The sequence below is a fragment of the Geotrypetes seraphini genome, chromosome 6 (assembly GCF_902459505.1).
Source record: "Geotrypetes seraphini chromosome 6, aGeoSer1.1, whole genome shotgun sequence".
Classification (NCBI taxonomy): Eukaryota; Metazoa; Chordata; class Amphibia; order Gymnophiona; family Dermophiidae; genus Geotrypetes; species Geotrypetes seraphini.
In genome coordinates this window covers 159,840,212-159,861,118 of record NC_047089.1, presented here as the reverse complement: position 1 = coordinate 159,861,118, position 20,907 = coordinate 159,840,212, and the positions used below count along the sequence as shown (strand labels likewise).

Here is a 20,907-nt window from a genome sequence, read left to right as displayed (position 1 = left end):
ATATAAAAACAAAGAAAAAGGGCAACATACAAAGACATATAGCCACAATGGTAGGGAAGAACTACAATTGATATAGAAAAGGCGAGACATAAAAGGATAAAACAGTCGGTTGGGTAAAAATAACAGAAGTTTAAAATTTGGATTGTAAATTTAGCTCTTAAAAGGACATTTTTAACCAAAAGCGTCTTGGAATAGAAATGTTTTTAATTTTGTTTTAAATTGTTTTATACCAGATTCATAAAGTAGATGAATAGGCAATAAGTTCCACAAAGAAGGGGCAGTAACGGCAAAGTTATTGGAACGCATCTCTCCACTCAAAGCAGAACAATGATTTGATACAATTTTATAGGCCTAAAGCATTGCAAATAAACATTTTAAGCCTATAGTGTGTGTGTGTGTTTGGGGGAGGGAGGGCATTCTAACTTCTATTTTGATTTGAAGAATATCAATAAAAGTACAACTTGTGAGGCATTGTTGGCTTGGGTTCTGCATTGTGCACAGAAAACCAAACATCAGGTTAAGTTGACATGGGCAAAACTATTTTATTATCTTACTTTGTGAGCATTTCTTCAAATACATGACCAACACATACACGCATGCACACACAGTCTCTCTCTCTCAGGGAAGTTGGAAAGAATTCCATGAGCCATACTCTGTGCTTTCCCTACTTATTCACCTGTAGTTTATAGCTACTTTGAGTAAATTCAGATACTGGATATTTAGTGCAGCTTAAAAAGAATACTGTGCCCCCTGTATGAGCACCACTCTTTAAAAAAAACAAAAAAAGGACAGTACTTCTGTTACTGATGCACTCCAGGGAATTATGTACAAAAAAACCCAAAACCTTAAAATAATGCACAGACAACCAACATATGGAACAGAATAATATTTGCAGTATTCTGGAAATATAAGGAGGTACTTTAATACTTAGCTTGCCAGTTCAGTATCATCCTGTCGGCCATGTAAATAGTGATATTTATTAGCATTAACAAAAATCCTGAGGTTACTAACAATCATAAACCTATCAGTATTTTGGGCAGGTTGTCAAATGGCCACTAGGCTTCAACTCTGCTAGCCTTTAGTAAGGAGTTGAGTCACCAAAGATTAGATACATCTAATATAGATAATACTGTATATGTTATCTATATTAGCTGTACCTAATAGAGCTGCAGGCCGAAAACCGGGGAGGTCACTGCTGCTGCTTGAAATCTTGGACAAGTCACTCAACCATCTATTGAGTCAGGTGCAACACTTAAATTGTAAGTCTTCCAGGATGATGAAAATACCTACTGAACCTGAATGAAACTTCTTCAAGCTATTACTGAGAAAGAGGTGATCAAAATCCAGTAATAGCAATACTGTAAAGTAATATAGACACTACAAATATCACCCAGGACCTGAAGAATAATTCCACCATACCATAATAGCAGTAACATCCACAAGGACCTACTTAGGCAAACACAGCACCAAAAACTGCAATGGATACTAGTACAGTAAAACTTTGGATTGCAAGTAAGTTAGTTTGCAAGTATTTTGCAAGACAAGCAAAACATTGTATTTAATTTTAACTTTATATACATGCAATGTCTTGCAATACAAGTACATACAACATACACACATCACAACTGAGCCGATGGTTCTTCTCTTTCTGACACTGCGGGAGTGTAGTGACTGTTCTAAATGAGCGAGGTCTTGCAATACCAGTAAATATAGTATTTTGTATTAAAGTTTGTGGGTTGTGGAACGAATTGTCTGAATTTCCATTATTTCCTATGGGGAAATTCGCTTTGATATACGAGTGCTTTGGATTACAAGCATGCTTCTGGAACGAATTATGCTCGCAAACCAAAGTTTGACTGTACATCAATAAACCTACTGGAAAACTAAAGAAGCCAGATTAGTACAGATTCATCCTGTACAGTTAATAATAACAGAAAACCATGTTTGTTTCATATATGAATTACTGCTGGGTCATACCGGTGGTCCATCATGCCCAGCAGTCCGCTCACGCAGCGACCCTTAGGTCAAAGACCAGTGCCCTATTTAAGTCTAGCCTTATCTGCATACATTCTGGTTCAGCAGGAACTTGTCTAACTTTGTCTTGAATCCCTGGAGGGTGTTTTCCCCTATAACAGCCTCCAGAAGAGTGTTCCAGTTTTCTACCACTCTCTGGGTGAAGAACTTCCTTTCGTTTGTATGGAATCTATCCCCTTTTAACTTCAGAGAGTGTCCTCTCATTCTCTCTACCTTGGAGAGGGTGAACAACCTGTCTTTATTTACATTATCTTGAATGTTTCGATCATGTCCCCTCTCAGTATCCTCTTTTCAAGGGAGAAGAGACCCAGTTTCTCTAGCCTCTCACTGTACGGCAACTCCTCCAGTCCCTTAACCATTTTTGTCGCTCTTCTTTGGACCCTTTTGAGTAGTACTATGTCCTTTTTCATGTACGGCAACCAGTTTGGGACACATCTGTGGTTTGAATTAGGTTCTTCCTCCTATATGGGAATGGCACAGGACCTCATGTAGGCTGGGTCTCTTCCTACACAGGAGGGGCAAAACTGCGTTCATATAGCATGTTTGGAACAGGAGTCGAAGCTTTCTCTTTGCTCTCTCCCACATGATTGACACTGACATGCAGCTGAGTTAGGATTCTGCTGCTGACAGCTAGTGAGTAGTGCATTTGTGGTTTTTTAAACATTTATCTCTATTTTACATTTTTACCCTACTTTTTCAGTCCTGAAGGATTGCCTAGAGCAGATTATAACACTGAATTATATAGGGGATATAATATACAACACGTTTCATAAAAGATAGCCTTTGGGCTTGCAAGTAGTATATAAGAAATATAAATGAAATAAAATACTATACAATTCATAAACATATGGAAGTTCAAGTGGGGGCGCACCATGGCCCAGTATAACGGCATGATAACCTTCTCCGATCTGTTGGTGATCCTCTTCTTAATCATTCCTAGCATTCTGTTTGCCCTTTTTACCGCCACTGCACATTCCGCGGACGGCTTCATTGATTTCATACTAACAAATTTAATAAATTATTGAAGATACACTTGTTTATGGAGACTTTTTGAGGCAGGGTAGTATGTGCAAATATATGAATGTTTAAAGATGGGTGGGCTATCTCTTCATTTTATTATATATTTTTGTGGTGGTTGTGTTTCATGAGTTTTATGACGACTATGTATGTTCATCTTTCTGATAATGTATGTTTTATGAAATCAGTCTAGTTAATAGGCAGAATATAAATCAATAACTTTCTAGGATTCTTTAGGAATATATAAATCAGCACGGCACAACTAACTGTGTTGTTTAAGCATTGTCACAAACCAGGGACTTTTGGATATTTTATTTTGAGAAGAGTCTTCCTAAAGATTTAAAGCAATTTTAGAAATCAGATTTTGTGACTGTTCGACCTATGTGGTGATATTAGTGTTCCAAAGGTCCAGGTTTCAAAATATATAGGTATATAAATTGCTTTCAAAATGTTTTTGCTTAGCAAATACTTGTATAATAATTTTATGAAGCTTTCTTTATTTGTAATTAAACTAGGCAAGCCCATGGAAAGAGACCAGAAATGAATCCAATAAACAACAGCTGTTAATTTGGCAATGAGGACTTTTAGGTCACATAGGTAAATACAGCTGCTTGAGCTGATGCATTAAGCAATGCACAAAGGAAGGAATTACATGATGCTGTCAATTTGACTACACTATAACAAGCAAAAGTCAATAGATTATGATAATGCTAGTTCCATGTGTTTACAATTAATTTAGTTCTACAATAGAAATTGTGTGAGCATTTACATCATCAGAGGGTGACAAACATTGCCACATCCATGAGTCGCCAACAGATATCCTCACGTATACTTTTGACATATGGGTTCACAAAAGTAATGCTCTGTTAACGATTGCATATGGGAGGCTGCAATTATATGAAATGACAATTTAGGCTAGAGGAGTCACAGTATCATCATTTAAGTGGCAGGGCCCTGAAATTTGGTGTTTAGTTCTTAAACTATTGGGGAGTATGCTTTCATTTTCACACAGGAAGCTTTTTGAATTTTAATGAAGCAGAAAATGTTTAATGTATATGTCATGGAACGTCAGCAAGATTAAATGCTAGAAGGGTTAAGTGAGCACTTTTCCATAGAAGCTATGCTTGTTATTGTATGAATGATTATAGAATAGGTCTGCATATAACAGTGGTGCTTAAACTGTGGGGGCTTGGCTGTACAGTTGGGGGTCCAAATGTGTTTTGCTTGCATTTTTATCTTAAACTTACAACCAATTTGGCAGGGTAAACTCATGGGATTGGCAAGCCTGTAGGAGTGAGAAATAAATCATGCTATCCAATGAAGCAGCCAAGCTTGCGAGCAACAAGATAATGGCCAGTCTGCAGTTTTCCAAGGCTATCAATCAAACGAAGTTTACATCGGGACAATTTCAGGCAAGAAATGAGGAACATGAGATGGGCTTGCCAGTGTCTTACTGACAGGTGGCTTGTGCTGGAGCTGCATCTGTGGTTTGAATTAGGTTCCTCCTCCTATATGGGAATGGCACAGGACCTCATTCTCTTCCTACACAGGAGGGGCAAAACTGCGTTCATGTAGCATGTTTGGAACAGGAGTCGAAGCTTTCTCTTTGCTCTCTCCCCCTTGATTGACACTGACATGCAGCTGAGTTAGGATTCTGCTGCTGACAGCTAGTGAGTAGTGCATTTGTGGTTTTTTTAAACATTTATCTCTATTTTACATTTTTACCCTACTTTTTCAGTCCTGAAGGATTGCCTAGAGCAGATTATAACACTGAATTATATAGGGGGTATAATATACAACACGTTTCATAAAAGATAGCCTTTGGGCTTGCAAGTGGTATATAAGAAATATAAATGAAATAAAATACTATACAATTCATAAACATATGGAAGTTCAGTATTCTGAAACAGGAGGTTGGGTGAGCTTGAGAGAGTTTGACTGGGATGGGGAGAGACTAAGAGAAAAGATCAGCTGGCATAGCTAGTTGAAAGGGAGTGCCATTAAAGCTGATTAAGTTTACTTCTGTGTTATCGCATCATAGTACAAGTTCATGAAACATAATGAAGATATTACATTTCTTGCTTTTTCAGAATTTTGAAGAGGGGTGTGCCCCCCCCCTCTTCTTACCACATTAATTTCTTTTTTGTGTTCAATATTTTTTATTAAATTTTGTCATACAATAAAATGGCAAGAACAAAGGGAATACAGCAGGATACAAATCTGTGTCAATAGCAGAAAGTACACAACAACTATCACAGGGAATACTCCAAAAACATAGAGTTAGTAAAAAAAGGCAGGCAGGACAAGATATAAGAAACGGTCTAACACATGTCTACTATAGGGGCCCAGATCTTATCAAAGGTAAGTATTGAATTGGTTTTCTCTGCAGCAACTTTTTCAAATTTACCATAGAGACACACTAGATTCCACCAGAAAGTTACATTTAAAGATGCAGAATCTTTCCAGTTCGAGAGAATAGATTTATGTGCTATCTGCAGTAAACTACATAGTAATCTAGATTGATATTTATCCAAAACATCAGGCAAAGCGTAAGCTCCAAACACCACCGCAGCATATGTATGAGGAGATGTGATTGGTAGATAATCACAGATAATCGCCCATACCTGGGACCAGAACGTATACACATTAGGACAGTGATAAAACATATGGGCAAATGTGCCAACCTCTACGGTGCAAGACCAACATTTATTAGAATGTTTAACATCAATTAAGGAAAGCTTATGAGGGGTCCAGTAAGCCCGATGTAGAAGGAAGAACATCTGCTGAGCCATGGAAGAGGACTTGAGAGATTTTCTCATGGAGATCTAAATCAGTTTCCAAGTGACAGGAGTAAATGAAGTATGAGCAGTATCTTCCCAGGTTGTATGAAGGGAGATGCAAGCCGTAAATTTATGATCCCAAAGTAAGTGGTACCAGGACGAGGCTTCTTTCTTTGCGCCACTAAATTTCGAGCACCACTGTAGTATAGAAGGAGTCAATGATGTCAGTGGATGGGCTTTTAAAGAAAGTGATAAACAATGATGAAGCTGGAGCCAGCGGAAGTTATGCGTGGCAGGTAACTGATATGAAGTGGCAAGACCCAAGAATGACATTAGTGTAGAATTCTCCATCACATGATCGAACGACCAAATGTCCTTTTTTAGCCATGACTTCCACTCTATGTATTGACCTTGAATCTTGACGAGTGGGTTATTCCATATGGAAGAAAGCAATGTCGAATTCCAGCCCAGGTCAGCACAAGCATCGATAGCCCGTATCGCAGTTCCAGTAGAAGATAAGATGACATTGTCATTCATGATACGGTTAGGTGCCATGAACGAGACATGTTTTAGGCAATGAGCTGAATATAGGTGTAACTCAAGGGAGAGCCAAGGTGGAGGATACTCGAGTGGAGATGCAAGCAACCATTTCGATCCTTGACGAGCGAGAAAGGCCAGGTGGTAATCATGGTAACTTGGAAAGTTCACACCTCCATGCTCCTTAGCTGCCTTGAGCTTTTTCAATGCAATACGAGGAGGTTTGCGCTGCCATAAGAAAGCAACTAATATAGACTCCAATTTGGTATATATCTTAGAGTCCAATAAGAAAGGGATCATGGATAGAATGTAGTTGAGCTTAGATGTCAAAATCATCTTGATGGTATCAAGACGCCCCCACCAAGACAATTTAAGAGAAGACCAGCGTTCCGTCAGGGAGGTAGCAATCTGGAGCAACAATTCTGAATTATATGTATGGGTGTCTTCCAATGAGGAACCAAAGAAGACACCTAAATATTTTAGTTTCCGTGATGTCGGTTGCAAGTTAAGACTCTTACAGGGTTCAAGATCAACTAAGTCGTTCAGAGGCATGATCTCAGTCTTGGAGATATTCAGCTTATAACCAGATACTCGAGAATAGTTTTCTAGCAAGAGAAAAATATTTGGTAATGAGGCAGGGTCTGCATATAATAGCATGTCGTCAGCATACGCGGACAGTTTCACCTGGAAGTCACCTATACAGAATCCATGAATGGACGAAGCAGATCTAATCAAGAGCAAGATTAAATAGCAAAGGGGATAAAGGACACCCCTGTCTTGTTCCTTGAGTAGGTTGAAATGAAGTTGAACACGAGTCATTGATACGTATGGGGGTAGTAGGGCATGTATACAAGACTTTCACCATGGTAATAAATGTGTCAAGACACCCAAACCATTTCAGTACTGCAAAGACAAAGGACCACTCAACACGATCGAACTCCTTCTCTGCATCCAAGGCTACAGCAACGAGAGGCATATTTGAACTTTGAGCTTGATGAATAATATGAGCAAACATTCTGGTGTTGTCTGATGAAAGACGACCACCCATAAAGCCACATTGATCAGGGTGGATAATTGTATGGAGTACAGATTGTAACCTGATGGCTAAAATTTTCGCAAAGATCTTCACATCAGTATTGATCAAGGATAAAGGGCGATAATTTTTGACACTCAATGGATTTTTGTCCTGTTTCAGTAAAACAATAATGATTGCTTCAGTAAAAGTGCCTTGAACTCGTCCAGATTCAATTAAGTGAAGATAAAGTTGTAATAATATAGGGAGAAGCAGATCCTGGAAAGCATGATAAAATTGAACGGTGAGACCGTCAGGCCCTGGTGCTTTCTTTTTTGCCATGGAGAGTAAGGCTTCAGATAAATGTGCACTCGTCAGTGGTGCAGAGAGATTCGCGGAGTGTACATCCGAAAGAGTATCGTGAGGCAAGGCGTCTAAGAAAGGACCAATTGAAGATATATCTGGAGCTTCCGACGAGTATAGTGTGGTGTAAAATTGGTGGAATTGCGAGCAGATATCAGCATTATTGAGCCACATCGATCCAGCATCATCCTGTATAGCCGGGATCATGTTTTTTTCTGATTTTATTTTAACATATTCCGCTAATTGGTGGCCACACTTATTGATATTCGCGTAATAGTACGCTGACTTCATGAAGACTTCTTTGGCAGCGGAAGAGCTGAGCAGCAAGTTGTATTCAAATCTCAGAGCCCTCAAGGAATTCAAAGAAGTTAGATCAGTAGGGCGAGATTTATGAAGTTCTTCTGCCACCCGCAGTTTTTGTAAAAGGATGGTTTCACATTTCAGAATTTCCTTCTTCTTGGCGGCTGCATAGATTATCAACCCTCTGATATATGCCTTGAAACAATCCCAGGTGGTAGTCCAGCTCGTAGCTTCCGGAGAATTAAGCTCAAAGAATTCTTTAATACTGCTCCGCATGGTGGATATAAATTTTTCATCAGTCAATAAGCAGGAGTTAAAGCGCCATACTTTCCGATTTACTCGGGCGCCCAAGTCACTGAAGGACAAAAAAATTGGAGCATGGTCTGACACTGCTATATCTCCAATGGTAGCTGAGTCGACCTTAGCCTCAGGTTGTAACTGAGCAGAAAGAAATTGATGCGCGAATAAGACGCATGCGGTGCTGAGTAGAAGGTGTAATCCAAGTCTCCAGAATGTAAGGTTCTCCACGGGTCTCCAAGTTTCAGGTGTTCCATCATTTCTTGTAACTTGAACCAAGACCTTGATTTACGATATGGAACAGACGACTTCCTATCTAGCAGGGGGTTTAGTATTAGGTTAAAGTCGCCCCCTAAGATGTAATGTGAGCCACAGGTAGATGCAGTCAGATCAGCAATATCATCAAAGAATGATGGATGGTCCACATTCGGTGCATAGATATTAACAATACTGACTGGAAAATTATTAATAGAAACATTAACTGCTAACCATCTTCCACTAATATCATTCGTATGAGAGGTGATAGTCAAATCAGCACGTCTGCGCAGAAAGGTGACCACCCCTCCTTTTTTGTGCACTGCAGCAGAGAATAGCACCGGGTAGAACCCTTTTAATACCAGTTTAGTAGACTCCGTCGCAGAGAGATGAGTCTCTTGAAGTAAAATGATGTCTGAAGCAAAGCTTTCAATATATCTTAGCATCTTGACTCTCTTCACCGGGTTATTGAGACCCTTAACATTGAGAGATAAGCAAGTTATAGACATGTGAAAGCTTGAAAGAATTCAGAGGACATATGGAATGAAATACATAAATGACATGAGAACAGATGCAAATAGTTGAAACATCTATGGTGCAAACCTGTGAGAGTAAAAAATGAAGCATGGCACAGACTGTATCAGCATAAGGAGTTAGCAAACAAGCTAACATAACCTAAGGGTAAGTGAGTGGCACTGATAGACCAGCAAACCATCTGCCATGGAGACAAATCAGTGAGAAGTAAGCAAACATCACTGCAATGAAAACCACAAGAGAGCATGTCATAGTAAGCAAACATAGAGAAGAAAACATCTGAAATGCAACATAATCAAGTTCATATCTTATCAATAGAGGAGGGCTGAACAGACTCGAGGAACTCCGCTAGGACAGCAGGATCAGTGTAGTCGGTGGTCTTGTTGTTATAGGTAACCCTCATGCGAGCTGGAAACAAGACGCCAAACTTAGCACCTATGTCCTTTAATTTAGGTCTGTATGCCAGGAATTGCTTTCGCCGTTTAGAAGTCTCCTTCGCTAAATCTGGCACAAAGAGCAATTTGGTACCTTCAAAGATAATCGGGCCATGAAGCTTGGCATGTTGCATGATGAGCATGGTCTGACTATGTCGCAGCATTGTCACCACAATTGGTCTAGGAAACTTGGTGGTGTGATGGCGCTGATGAGGCACCCGGAATGCATTATCAAACTCCAATTTTGGAGCCTCGTTCAATTTAAGTACCTGCGGCAGTAAGGCACCCAGAAATTCCACGATGTCACATGCTTCTCTCCCTTCAGCCAGCCCAAGAAGACGGAATCCATCGCGTCGGGCCTTGTTGTCAGCGTCTTCCAGAGCACGCTCCAACGTGGCAACACGTGCTGATTGGCGCCGTAAAAGCTTCAGCGATTCATCCGTTGCCGCTGCTCTCGTTTCTAACACATCAATGCGGGAGAGTGCTTTAGAAAATTCCCCATTCAGGTTGGTGAGGTCCTCCTTTATTTCTGCAATGTCTTGCTTAGTGTCTGTAAGAAGCTCGCGAATGCCGCGAAGTTCAGCCATTATGGCGGACTGCTCATCTTCCGATTTATCCGCAGTCAGTTTGTGCGGAGAGGCAGGCTCAGCATTCTTCCATTTTCCGGGCTTAGAAGCCGACATGTTAGAGCGACGATGCGCCGAAAATTTAGCTTTTCAGAACAGCAAAAGTGAAGTTTATTGAGGCACAACCACGAGGGTCTCCGGAGCGAGTTCACTAGGCTGCCATTCGTGCACGCGCTCACTAGCGCCCCCACCACCACATTAATTTCTTTTGCTTAGTAATCTCTTGTATAGATTACAGTAATGATCTTTATAAGGGCATCACAAAAAAAGAAATAAGACATCTCCAGATAGTACAAAACACTGCTATTAAAATCATTTATGGTGCTAGGAAATACGATCATGTTTCCCCCTTCTAATCGATGCTCACTGGTTACCAGTCGAACACAGAATTAGCTATAAAACTTTAATTAACCTTTACCACTCGTTCATTCAGTCAACCAGAATTTATTGACCAACTCCTTATTCCCTATTACCCTGCTAAATCTCTTCGCTCCACATCACAAAACCTTTTAGTTGTACCATCTCTTAAATTAATCAACACTTTGAGATTTAATAATTTTGCAGGCACCGCACCTACCCTATGGAACTCATTACCTCACTGTCTGCGGATGGAAACTTCAATAAAGCAATTTAAAGCAAAACTCAAAACTTTTTTATTCGAGGATGCTTTCGGTTAAAACTGTCCTTTTCAGGACTAAACTAATGGCAGTCTTTCTCCCCACCTATTGTTTTTACCTTTAAATGTGCTTTATTTAAATATTGTAGTTCTTCCCTCTTTCCCATTTGTGTGCAGTTAACTTACTTGTTCTTTGTCAATGTCTACTAAATTAACACTGTCTTGTTTTTAATTTTTTAACTTTAAAATGTTTTGTTACTTTTAAAGACTCCTTCTTTTTATTATTGCTGTACACCGCCTAGAAATTTGAATAAGCAGTATAACAAATTTTTTTAAGAAACTTGAAACTAGTCATCTGGAGTCGCACAAATTTTCAGCTGCCAAATAGGGTTAAATCAAAGTTTGGGAAGCCCTCTTCCATTTATTTATTTGGCCCCTCCTCCCAAAGGAGCCCAGATTGGGTCACGAGTACATTCACAGTATAAGCTGGACAAACTTGGGTGGGAAATACAGACTTGGTGGACATAAGGGTGTAAATTTCAGCTTTTACAATATAGTTATAACATACAGACTTGAAAATACAAACTTAGGGCCTCTTCTATTAAACTGCACTAGCTGTTTCTAACGTGGGGAGCTACATTGAATGGCCTGCGCTGTTCCCGACGCTCATAGAGTTCCTATGGCTGAAACTGACTGGAGATGTTAAGAGAACTGGTCGTCTTGAATAGCGCCTGCCTGAGAGGGGAGTACCTTAGATAATAATTACTTAAACCTAGTCTTTTATGATAAAACGTTAAGCGCGCATGCGCACTCTCACCGCCGTGTTACCTGATCTGTAGTTCCGTGGCCGGCAGAGTGCGCATGCGTGCTTACCACGCATTTCTCTGTCTCGCAGTGGGCTTGCCGGCTCCGGCCAGACAAAGTTCAGATGCACTCTAGGTTGGGCTGTGCCTTGCGCGAGCGCAGCGAGTCGATGGTGTCTAGGATCCATTCCTGGTAGTGGGGGGGTCGGCACCGGGGCCAAGGGTGGAGGTGGCGGCGGGCCCCGCCATGTCAATGAGGTGGAGGAGACGCCGGGCGCGAGCGCAGCCAAAGGGAGCCGTTGGGGCTTGCGCGTGCTGACCTCTGGGCACGTATTAATCTGACGGGCGGGCGGGAGTTGTCGCCGCCGAGGTGTGTGAAAGCGGCTTTTAAGGTGGACTGGGACAGTTGCAGCCATGCGCCCTGGCGGGTTTCCGTCTTCATCCAATAGGGAATAGCTTACGGTCCACTGGTTCAAAACTGCTAAAATTGCCTCTTTAGAGGAAATGATTTGATCAGTAGCTCTTGCAGTTTTAGCACAAATCCCACTTCGTTACTAACAGTAAAATAACCTTTTATATATATATCTACTAGCACCCGTTAATGTAACGGGCTAAAACACTAGTATATTTATAATTTCAAAGATTAGGGGCTCCTTTTACTAAGGTGCGTTAGGGCCTTACTGTGTGGAATAGCGCGTGCTAAATTGCTGCGTGCGCTAGACCTTAATGCCAGCATTCAGCTGGCGTTATTCTAGAAGCGTAAGGTGCGGTAATTTCGTGCATGTGCTAAAAACGCTAGCGCACCTTAGTAAAAGGAGCCCTAAATCTACTAGTTTAAGAAAAATAATGTTTATTATGTTTGTAGATTTTTCCAGTCTTTTGATTTTACTTTATTAATTGTCCTTGTAAAACAATTGTAAATCAAAGAAATGGGACAGTTAGCAACTTTCATGCTACCAAGAACGTTTAAGTGATGACATTTAAGATCTCTGATAAGAAGATCTCTAAAATGTTATGGTCACAGACAACTCAGTGGATTTCCAGGATGTGCTCTTCAATCTGCTTACTGAAGTCTGTTAGTACCCACAGGTAAAGAGATAATGAAGAAAGTGAAGAAAAGAGGCCTTTAAAGTGAGGCCAATCTAAGAATGGAATGGACTGTCAGATTAATTGATGGGAGAATTTCCTTTGCTGTAATATAGGATGGCGCTAAAGAGTCTGCTGTTTTCCTAAATACGTATTATATTGTTTTTATCTGTTGTGAAATCTGTATTGCTATATATTTTTGTTTTGATTTTTGTATTATTTTAAGCTATTTATGGAATGATGTGTTACTTCTATTGTGTTTTATGAATTTGAATTTGATTATACACCATTATGAATAGCCCATGTAATGGGCAAAGGAGAGGGTATATACTGTTTCCATCTAAAACCAACACTTAATTCATCCTTATAGTCCACCTAATACTTAAGGGTACCTAATTACTATTCATTTTATTGTAAACCGCTTTGGGTGAATCTCTTCTAGAGCAGTGTTTCTCAAGTCGGTCCTGGAGTACCCCTTTACCAGTCAGGTTTTCAGGATATCCACAATGAATAGGCATGAGATTGGTTTGCATACATTGCTTCCACTGTCTGCAGATCTTTTCCTTGCACATTCATTGCGGATATCCTGAAAACCTGATTGGCAAGGGGGTACTCCAGGACCGACTTGAGAAACACTGTCCCTAGGGTGCTGCTGCCTTATTTTAGATAGGGTTGTTTGACTCTCTCCAGTCCTGCTACCCACCAGCAGCATGCTCTGAAAGGTGTATATGGCCACTGTGATGGTCTTGCTGACAGATCCTAAATGGGGTGAGATTGCCAGTGCCACCCCTGACCATTTCAAGGCAATGGAGAGTTAAGTGACTTGCCTAAGGTCATAAGGGGCTGCAGTAGGATTTGAACTTGGGTCCTCTAATTTCTATTCTGGTGCTCTAAGCGTTAGGCTACTCCTCTACTCTGTCCTGGACATTGACGCTGTTTTATTATGACCGGTTGTCTACAGTGGCAAGTCTGGAATGAGTTTGCATTTTGCAGTTTGGCTACTGGAGCTCTTTCTGTTGTGTTACGTTTGTGATATAATCTACAACGTACATACATGTGATAGGTTTTTTTTTTTTTTCTATCAGATATCTAGTGCTGACAGTTGGTTATAGAGGGGTGGTAGAAGGAAGGAGAAGGGACAGGGCATGCAGTAGGACAGGAGTTGAGTTTTTCTTTGTCAAAAAGTTGGCAGCCCTTCTCTAAAGCGAGCAAGGGAGCAAAGAAGAGCCTGTGCGAGGGCTTTGAGAAAGGAAGATGCTAACAGTTGTGGTGAGTGGCTCTGCCATCCGTATCAGCCATCACCAACTTTACTATCTCTTCCTCCCATCTTTTACCTGCAAGATCAGGTTCATTTATCTTGCTCCTGGCTTCTTAAGAGTCAGCTTCTTGTTCTGATGAGATCTGCAGTTCTATACCACATAATGATGTCAGTCTGTATAGATTTTGGGAAGGTGATAGTGATTCAGAGCTTGTTTTTCCACATCAATACAGAAGTCAAGTGGAGAAGTAGCAAATGTTATAGGTGACTCTCAGAGACCAAGACGTGACATTATTCAACACAAACAGTGATCACATTAACCTTGGTTAAGGGAACATATTGCACTAATGTTTAGCACAGGAATGTTCAACCTTGGTCCTCAAAAGCCTCAATCTAGTTGGGTTTTCAGGATTTTCTCCAATGACTATCAATGAGATTATTTGCATGTACTGCCTCCATTGTATGCAAATAGATCTCATGCATATTCTTGTAGAAATCCTAAAAACTTGGCTTGGTGAGAGCTGAGGTTGATCACGTCTGATTTAGCTCATCTACTGAATCTCCTGCATGCCATTGGCTGGTCCCTATCAACCCTAATTGACATTCTTGAATCTCCCCCCACCAGAGTCTTGCTGTTGGCATTATATCCATAACAGTTCTCTCTTCTACTTGTACTATTCAACTGTCTGAGCCACATGTTGCCTAAATGTTTTTTACTACTCTCATAGGACTAATAGAGTAGTGTGGAAGATTGGGCATTCAACATAAGTACATAAGCATTGTTGTACTGTGACAGAACAAAAATTCCATCAAGTTCAGTATCCTGTTTCCAGCAGTGGTCAGTCCAAGTCACAAGTACCTGGCAATTCAAAAATAAGTGAAATGGATTTCATACTGCCGAACTCATGAATAAGGAATGGATTTTCCCAAATCCACCGTGGTAATGATTTATGGACTTTTCTTTTAAGAACTTGACCAAGCCTTTTTAAATCCTTCTGGCAAAAGAAATTCTAGATCTTAATTGCAAGTTGAATGAAAAATTATTTTTTTTTTCTGATTTGTTTTAAATTTTCAACTTATTAATTTCATTGCTGCCTCTTAGTCCATTTGGAAAGAGTAAACAAGTGATTAATGTCTAACTGTTCCACTCGCTCAGTATTTTATGGACTTTTATCATACCTCCCCTCAATCATCTCATCTCCAAGCTGAGGAGCCCTAGCCTTTTGAGCTTTTCCTCATAGGGAAGTCATTCCATTTCCATTTCCATCTATCATCTTGGTTGGTTTTCTCTGTACCATTTCCAATTCCTGTAGATCTTTTTTGAGATGCACACAGGGCCTGATTCTCTAAAAGTGCGTCCCGATTTTAGGCAGCTGTAGGCGTAGCTGTAGGCAGCTGTAGCCCTTGCCGTGATAAGTATAGCGGCCGCGTCTACTTACAATGTAGGCCAGCATTTTGCTGGCCTACATTTTAAGCTTCTCCTCTACTAGGGAGACGCGTAGGGCCGCCTAGGTTTAGCCTAAGGCCCGCCTAAGGCCCTTAGACGAGCTTAGGCATCTTGCGGGTCTCCCTAGGCTCCCGGTGGTGCCTTCAGGCTTGCCTGGGGAGCATTTTTTTTTTTAAAACGTGCATCCCGATTTGCTGATTAGACAGCTGTAGGACGCCTAAAATCGGGATGCACTTTAGAGAATCAGGGCCACAGTGTTCAAGGTGCAAAGTCATTATAATCTCTGTTTTATTCCCCGTTCCTTTCTTAATAATTCCTAACATTCTGTTTGCTTTCTTTCCTGTAGCAAACAAATCAAAGTGCAGGCTTGTACACGATGCAGGCAAATTTTATTGTGACAAATAAATCATATCTAAAAACCTTTTACCAAACGAGGGACCCAACACGGTCCGTGTTTTGGACAACCTTCATCAGGGGTCCATGGTAAAAAAGAAAAGAAAAAATTGTCACAAAAAAACTGGAAAGATAACGTGGGTATCACGCCAAAAGTCGCAAACTACTGTGAAAAGTCGCCAAAGTTACTACGCACTGAGCAGAAGATTTCAATATATCAGTACCTAGCTCCTTTTATAAGAAGGTGACCGCCAACGAGGAACCTTGAGAATTTAGATTGATGATCCTTATGTGCATCACTGTGCACTTGGTTCACATTAAAATTAATCTGCCGTTTGGATGCCCCATCTCTCAGTCTTAAGGTCCTCTTGCAATGTCTCACTATCCTCTTGTGATTTAAAACTTTAAATAACTTTGTCGTCTGCTAATTTGATCACTTCAATTGTTGTTCCTGTTTCTAGATCATTTATAAATTTGTTTAAATAAAACCTCAGTGGTTTCAGCATAGACCCCTGGGGAACCCCATTATTTATTTTTAAAAAAACTAAAATACCCTTAATGCAAATCCTGTTCTCAAAAAAAAGAGATTTCACTTTTATTCCTTTACAATAGCATGTTATGCTATTGTAAAGGAGTAAAACGTGAAATCTCTATTTATGAGAACAGGATTTGCACTAAGGGTATTTGAGGTTTTTGATTATTACAGTCCCTTTGTGTTTGTGAGTGTGGAGTGAACCCCATTATTTACCCATCTCATAGAAGCATAAAAACATAACAGCGTATAAGGGCCAAATGGCCTATCCAGTCTGCCCATCCTTAGCATAATTTCCTGAGGAGCTCAAACATGCTGAGATTCATGTGGTCAAACCAAAAAGAATTGACCCCAAAGAATCCACAGAGAGAAGAATCCAAACAGAGCAAAAAAAAAAAAAAAAAAAACCACTGTGGAATAACGATGATCCTGAAATGGACTTTACTATAGAGTCAAAGTTCCAATTATACAGTAAATTGCTCCACATGAAAAAATAGTAAATAATCCACATACAAATCAAAAGGACCTATTTGCTTTGGTTTCAAGCAGCGTTCATCTCTCCACATATCAGTTCTTCAACGCATTTATCATCATAGGACTCTCAGGGACCTCTGAAGAAGACATCTTAATCGAAACACGGACCGTGTTGGCTCCTGCACTACTAACAAACTAGGTCCTTTCAGGATCGTCGTTATTCCACAGTGTTTTTTTTGCGATTCATGTGGTGCCAGCAGAACAGAGACTAGCTGAACCAGAATTGCCGCTGCCAAGAAATCTTTGGAGTAAGTATTGGATGAGTAAAAGGGTTGAAATTGGACATAGGATGGTGAAGGCTGACTGGTGGGGGTGGGAATTAGGATTAGCTGGATGGAATTGGTGGAGAGTGTGTTAGGAACAGGAGCTAAGGAATCGAGATGGAAATAGGCTTAAGGAAAGATAATGTGTGTGATAGGGTAGTTTATTTTTAGTTTAAATACCTCTTATATAAATTACTCAAAAGCATCTGTGCAGCTTAGTATGCTGTCTGCTTTGTCTAACAATGGTCTTGCACTCACATTGAAGGTTTTTTTTCCTCCTCCTTTTGGCCAATATGGTCGCATTGAAAAAAATTGTGATCACTGTTATAAACTGCTGCACGTTGGTTGATTGATAAAAAATAACTGTTTTGTTGGTTTGTTTTTTATATTTCATAAATGAACTCGATAGTGAAATAACCAGCCTCATCTTCAAATATTTACTTACTAAATTTTTTGACAGCTATACAGTAAAAGTGAGGCAGAGGAGTAGCCTTATGGTTATAGAGCAATGGACTTGGAACTAGAGGGCCCAGGTTCAAGTCCTATGACGGTTTCTTGTGGCCTTGTTTAAGCCACTAAACCCTTCATTGCCTCGAGATGGCTGGGAATGGTGCTGACCAACTGCCCCATCCAAGGCACCATCACATTTGCGGTGACCCCCCCCCCCATAAGTCCATTACAACAGGGTGCTTGTGTTCAGGGGGGAACTACCATCCCATACAGCAGGGGTTCTCAAATCCAGTCCTTGAGGCCCACAACCCAACCTGATTTTCAGTATTTCCACAATGAATATGTATCACAGTGGTCTCAACCCTTTGTAAAGGGCCGCAGTGTGAATACAAAAAAAGCTGCAAGGGCCACCAAAAGACTTCAACCTTACACATACTACTAATTTTGTAAACCACCTTGACCAGCTTCTTCAGACTGAATATTAAACATTAAAAGTTAATAATATTATATTATAATTTATATTATATATTATTATTAAATGTAGGAAATCTGAAAATCTTGAATGATATATATGTTACCTGTACAGATAATAGTGCAATGTATGTAATATCTACTGTTCTTTTATTTGTTTGGCACTGTTTTTAGATTAAAAATCAATAAAGATTATATTAAAAAAAAAGTTAATAATATTGATTCGACAACACTTCAAGGATGTTTTAAAAATTCACTTTATCTTGGATTGTCAATAGTAGCAAATTCCATAAATGAGACACCTGAGAAACACACTTGCCCCCCTTCCCCCCTTTATGAAGTTGCACTAAAGCAGGGGTCTCAAACTCCCTCCTTGAGGGCCGCAATCCAGTTGGGTTTTCAGGATTTCCCCAATGAATATGCATGAGATCTATGTGCATGCACTGCTTTCAATGCATATTCATTGGGGAAATCCTGAAAACCCGACTGGATTGCGGCCCTCAAGGAGGGACTTTGAGATCCCTGCACTAAAGGTTATTAGCGCAGGCTGATGGGGTACAGGTAGGTGTTCTGATGCTCATAGGAATTCTATGACCGTTGGAGCATTTACTGCGCTGGCTCGCACTAAAAACATCAAGCACAGCTTGATAAAAGGGACCCTTAATAGATTGTTTGCAAATACTATATCAAGTGGACAAGACTGAAATTAACACGTTTACAGGATTTGAAGAGCATTTCAGCAAACTGTTTTTAGGGCCGTAACGGAGGACTTCAGGGGCTATAAGCGGCCCTGAGGCCATGCGTTGGAGAGCACTGATGTATGAGATCTATTTGCGTTCATTGCTTCATAGATCTCATACAATATTCAGTGTGGAAGTCCTGGAAAACCAAATTGGGTTATGGACCCTGTGGGTTGGATTTGAGGACCCCCTGCCATATAGTAATAGTAATTCCCAGAAAACAATGTTTTAGTATAATATCTTGCTGTAAGGTTCTGGGAGATGAGCTATGCTAAAGTTTCTACTGGCTTCCTAAATAGTCCCTGAATACCTAACACACTTACTAGCTTTTAAAACGTGCTGTAACATGCAAAGAAATTGGTTTGACTGGACTGATTAATTCCATTTGCAGGCATCTTTCCCAGGCAACCTGCAGCTGGTGCTTGTTCTGCGTCCAACAGGGCTTTTCCACCGTACACTCTCCGACATCGCTTTCAAATTCAGCAGAGATGAATTTAAAATGAAGGTACCTGTGAGTATGCCCCTTTGTCACTGCTGGACCATAACCCAGTCACATTTTTTAAGTCCTAGAAAGTGCAGATGGAGCAGTTATTTCCATCTTATCTTTGCATGTACAGCTACAAGCACTTTATCTTACAGGTCCTCCCCACCTCCTCCTTTTGGAGTCGGTTGTCTATTATGAAGGTGTTTCTAATATTTCTTGATAAGTAGAAGTCTTTATCTTCACCCCCAGGAATATTTATGCCCTACCTTCAAGTGCTGTTAGCAAACAGATGCTGGAAAATCTGTGATTGTGTCCATCAAAAAGATTAGGACAGCTGTAGCAAAGATATGGAGAAAAGACAAAAGGATTGTATTTATAAATTCAGCTTTCAGTGAAGTGAATGAGTTTCTCACTATAGATCTAATTGCAGAAAATCATGATTTCTAAGTACTGATTTTTTTTAAACCAAATTTAAATTGCAAGCAAAAGTGAGCTAAATAGGGGAGTGTTGCTGTCCCCCCCCCCCCTCCTCTGTTAGGGCTTTGGGGGGGGGGAGAGGTGGCAGTGGTTTGTCAGGCTAGGCCACGATCTCACAATAAATCCCAGAATCCCTTGAATCTGGAGCAACAAAAAATACTTAGATCATCACAAGCCCATTTCCCCTATTTATCGTATATATATATATTTTTTTTAACTTTTCATGGATTTCTTTCTCTTAACCCAAAAGCTATTCCTAACAGCGGCAACCCAGGCCCATTTCAGTGGCTGTCTGCATGCTCTAGGGACCCCACAAGCAGCCATGATTCTGGTTCAGTAAGGCTTTTGACTATGCCCTAGAAAGTATTCTTGTTGGAGCTAATTTTATAACAGCATCTCAATGTTAAAAGTTCACAAAGGTGCCTGTTTAATAAAGATGCCTATGAAACACCCCCTCGATCAGCCCCAGTAGTGCACAAATCCATGCTCTGAAGAAACAGTATTTATGTGTGTTCTCTGTGTGTGTGTGTATTTAAAAAAAAATAATAATACACATATGCTTCACAGCTCTGCCCAAATTATGCCCATAGTAGCTTCTATGCATAACACTTAAAACTACCACAATATATCGTTCTAAGTACAATTCTTTTATTACCACTCTTCAATTCTTCTTTGTTTTGTATTATATGTCATCATATCTTAACTCCAACAGAAGACCTCAGAAACACCACTCCTCCGTCCCATGTATTAGGTTTTTTTTTACGGGGGAGACTTATGTGTTAAATCCTCTTAGGTCAACGTTGAAAGTTCTATAGGTAAATTTTAACTATTCTCAACCCAATGAAATCTTTTGTATATTCTTTTATGTTTTTATTTCTTCAATATTGTTTATTTCTTATTACTTATCTTGTTTAAATTTTCCTGTATCTGTTTTAAATCAATATTTGGTATAGCTCCTGAGTACCTGGTCTCTCTTTTTTTTTTTTTGACCGTTTTAATAATAATAATAATAACTTTATTCTTGTATACCGCATTACCATGGAAGTTCTATGCGGTTAACAGAAGAAGAGACTGTACATTTACAGCGATGTTACAATTCCGTTAATGTTACATTTACATTTTAGACGATACATATTCGGTCAAGTTATCTTTACATGTTTGACA

General features: G+C 40.0%; 1 protein-coding gene across 12 annotated transcripts in view; it reads left to right on the top strand.

Annotated features, from left to right (window-relative positions):
- MCF2L (MCF.2 cell line derived transforming sequence like) overlaps positions 1 to 20,907 on the top strand; it is a 419,732-nt gene that overhangs the window by 269,308 nt on the left and 129,517 nt on the right. For 11 of the 12 annotated variants that reach the window (XM_033948040.1, XM_033948048.1, XM_033948047.1 and 8 more), the window contains one exon: positions 19,174 to 19,293. In XM_033948040.1, coding sequence (XP_033803931.1) covers positions 19,174 to 19,293 — 120 coding nt within the window. The remainder of the gene's footprint in view (positions 1 to 19,173; positions 19,294 to 20,907) is intronic. The other variant, XM_033948043.1, reaches the window with a different exon arrangement.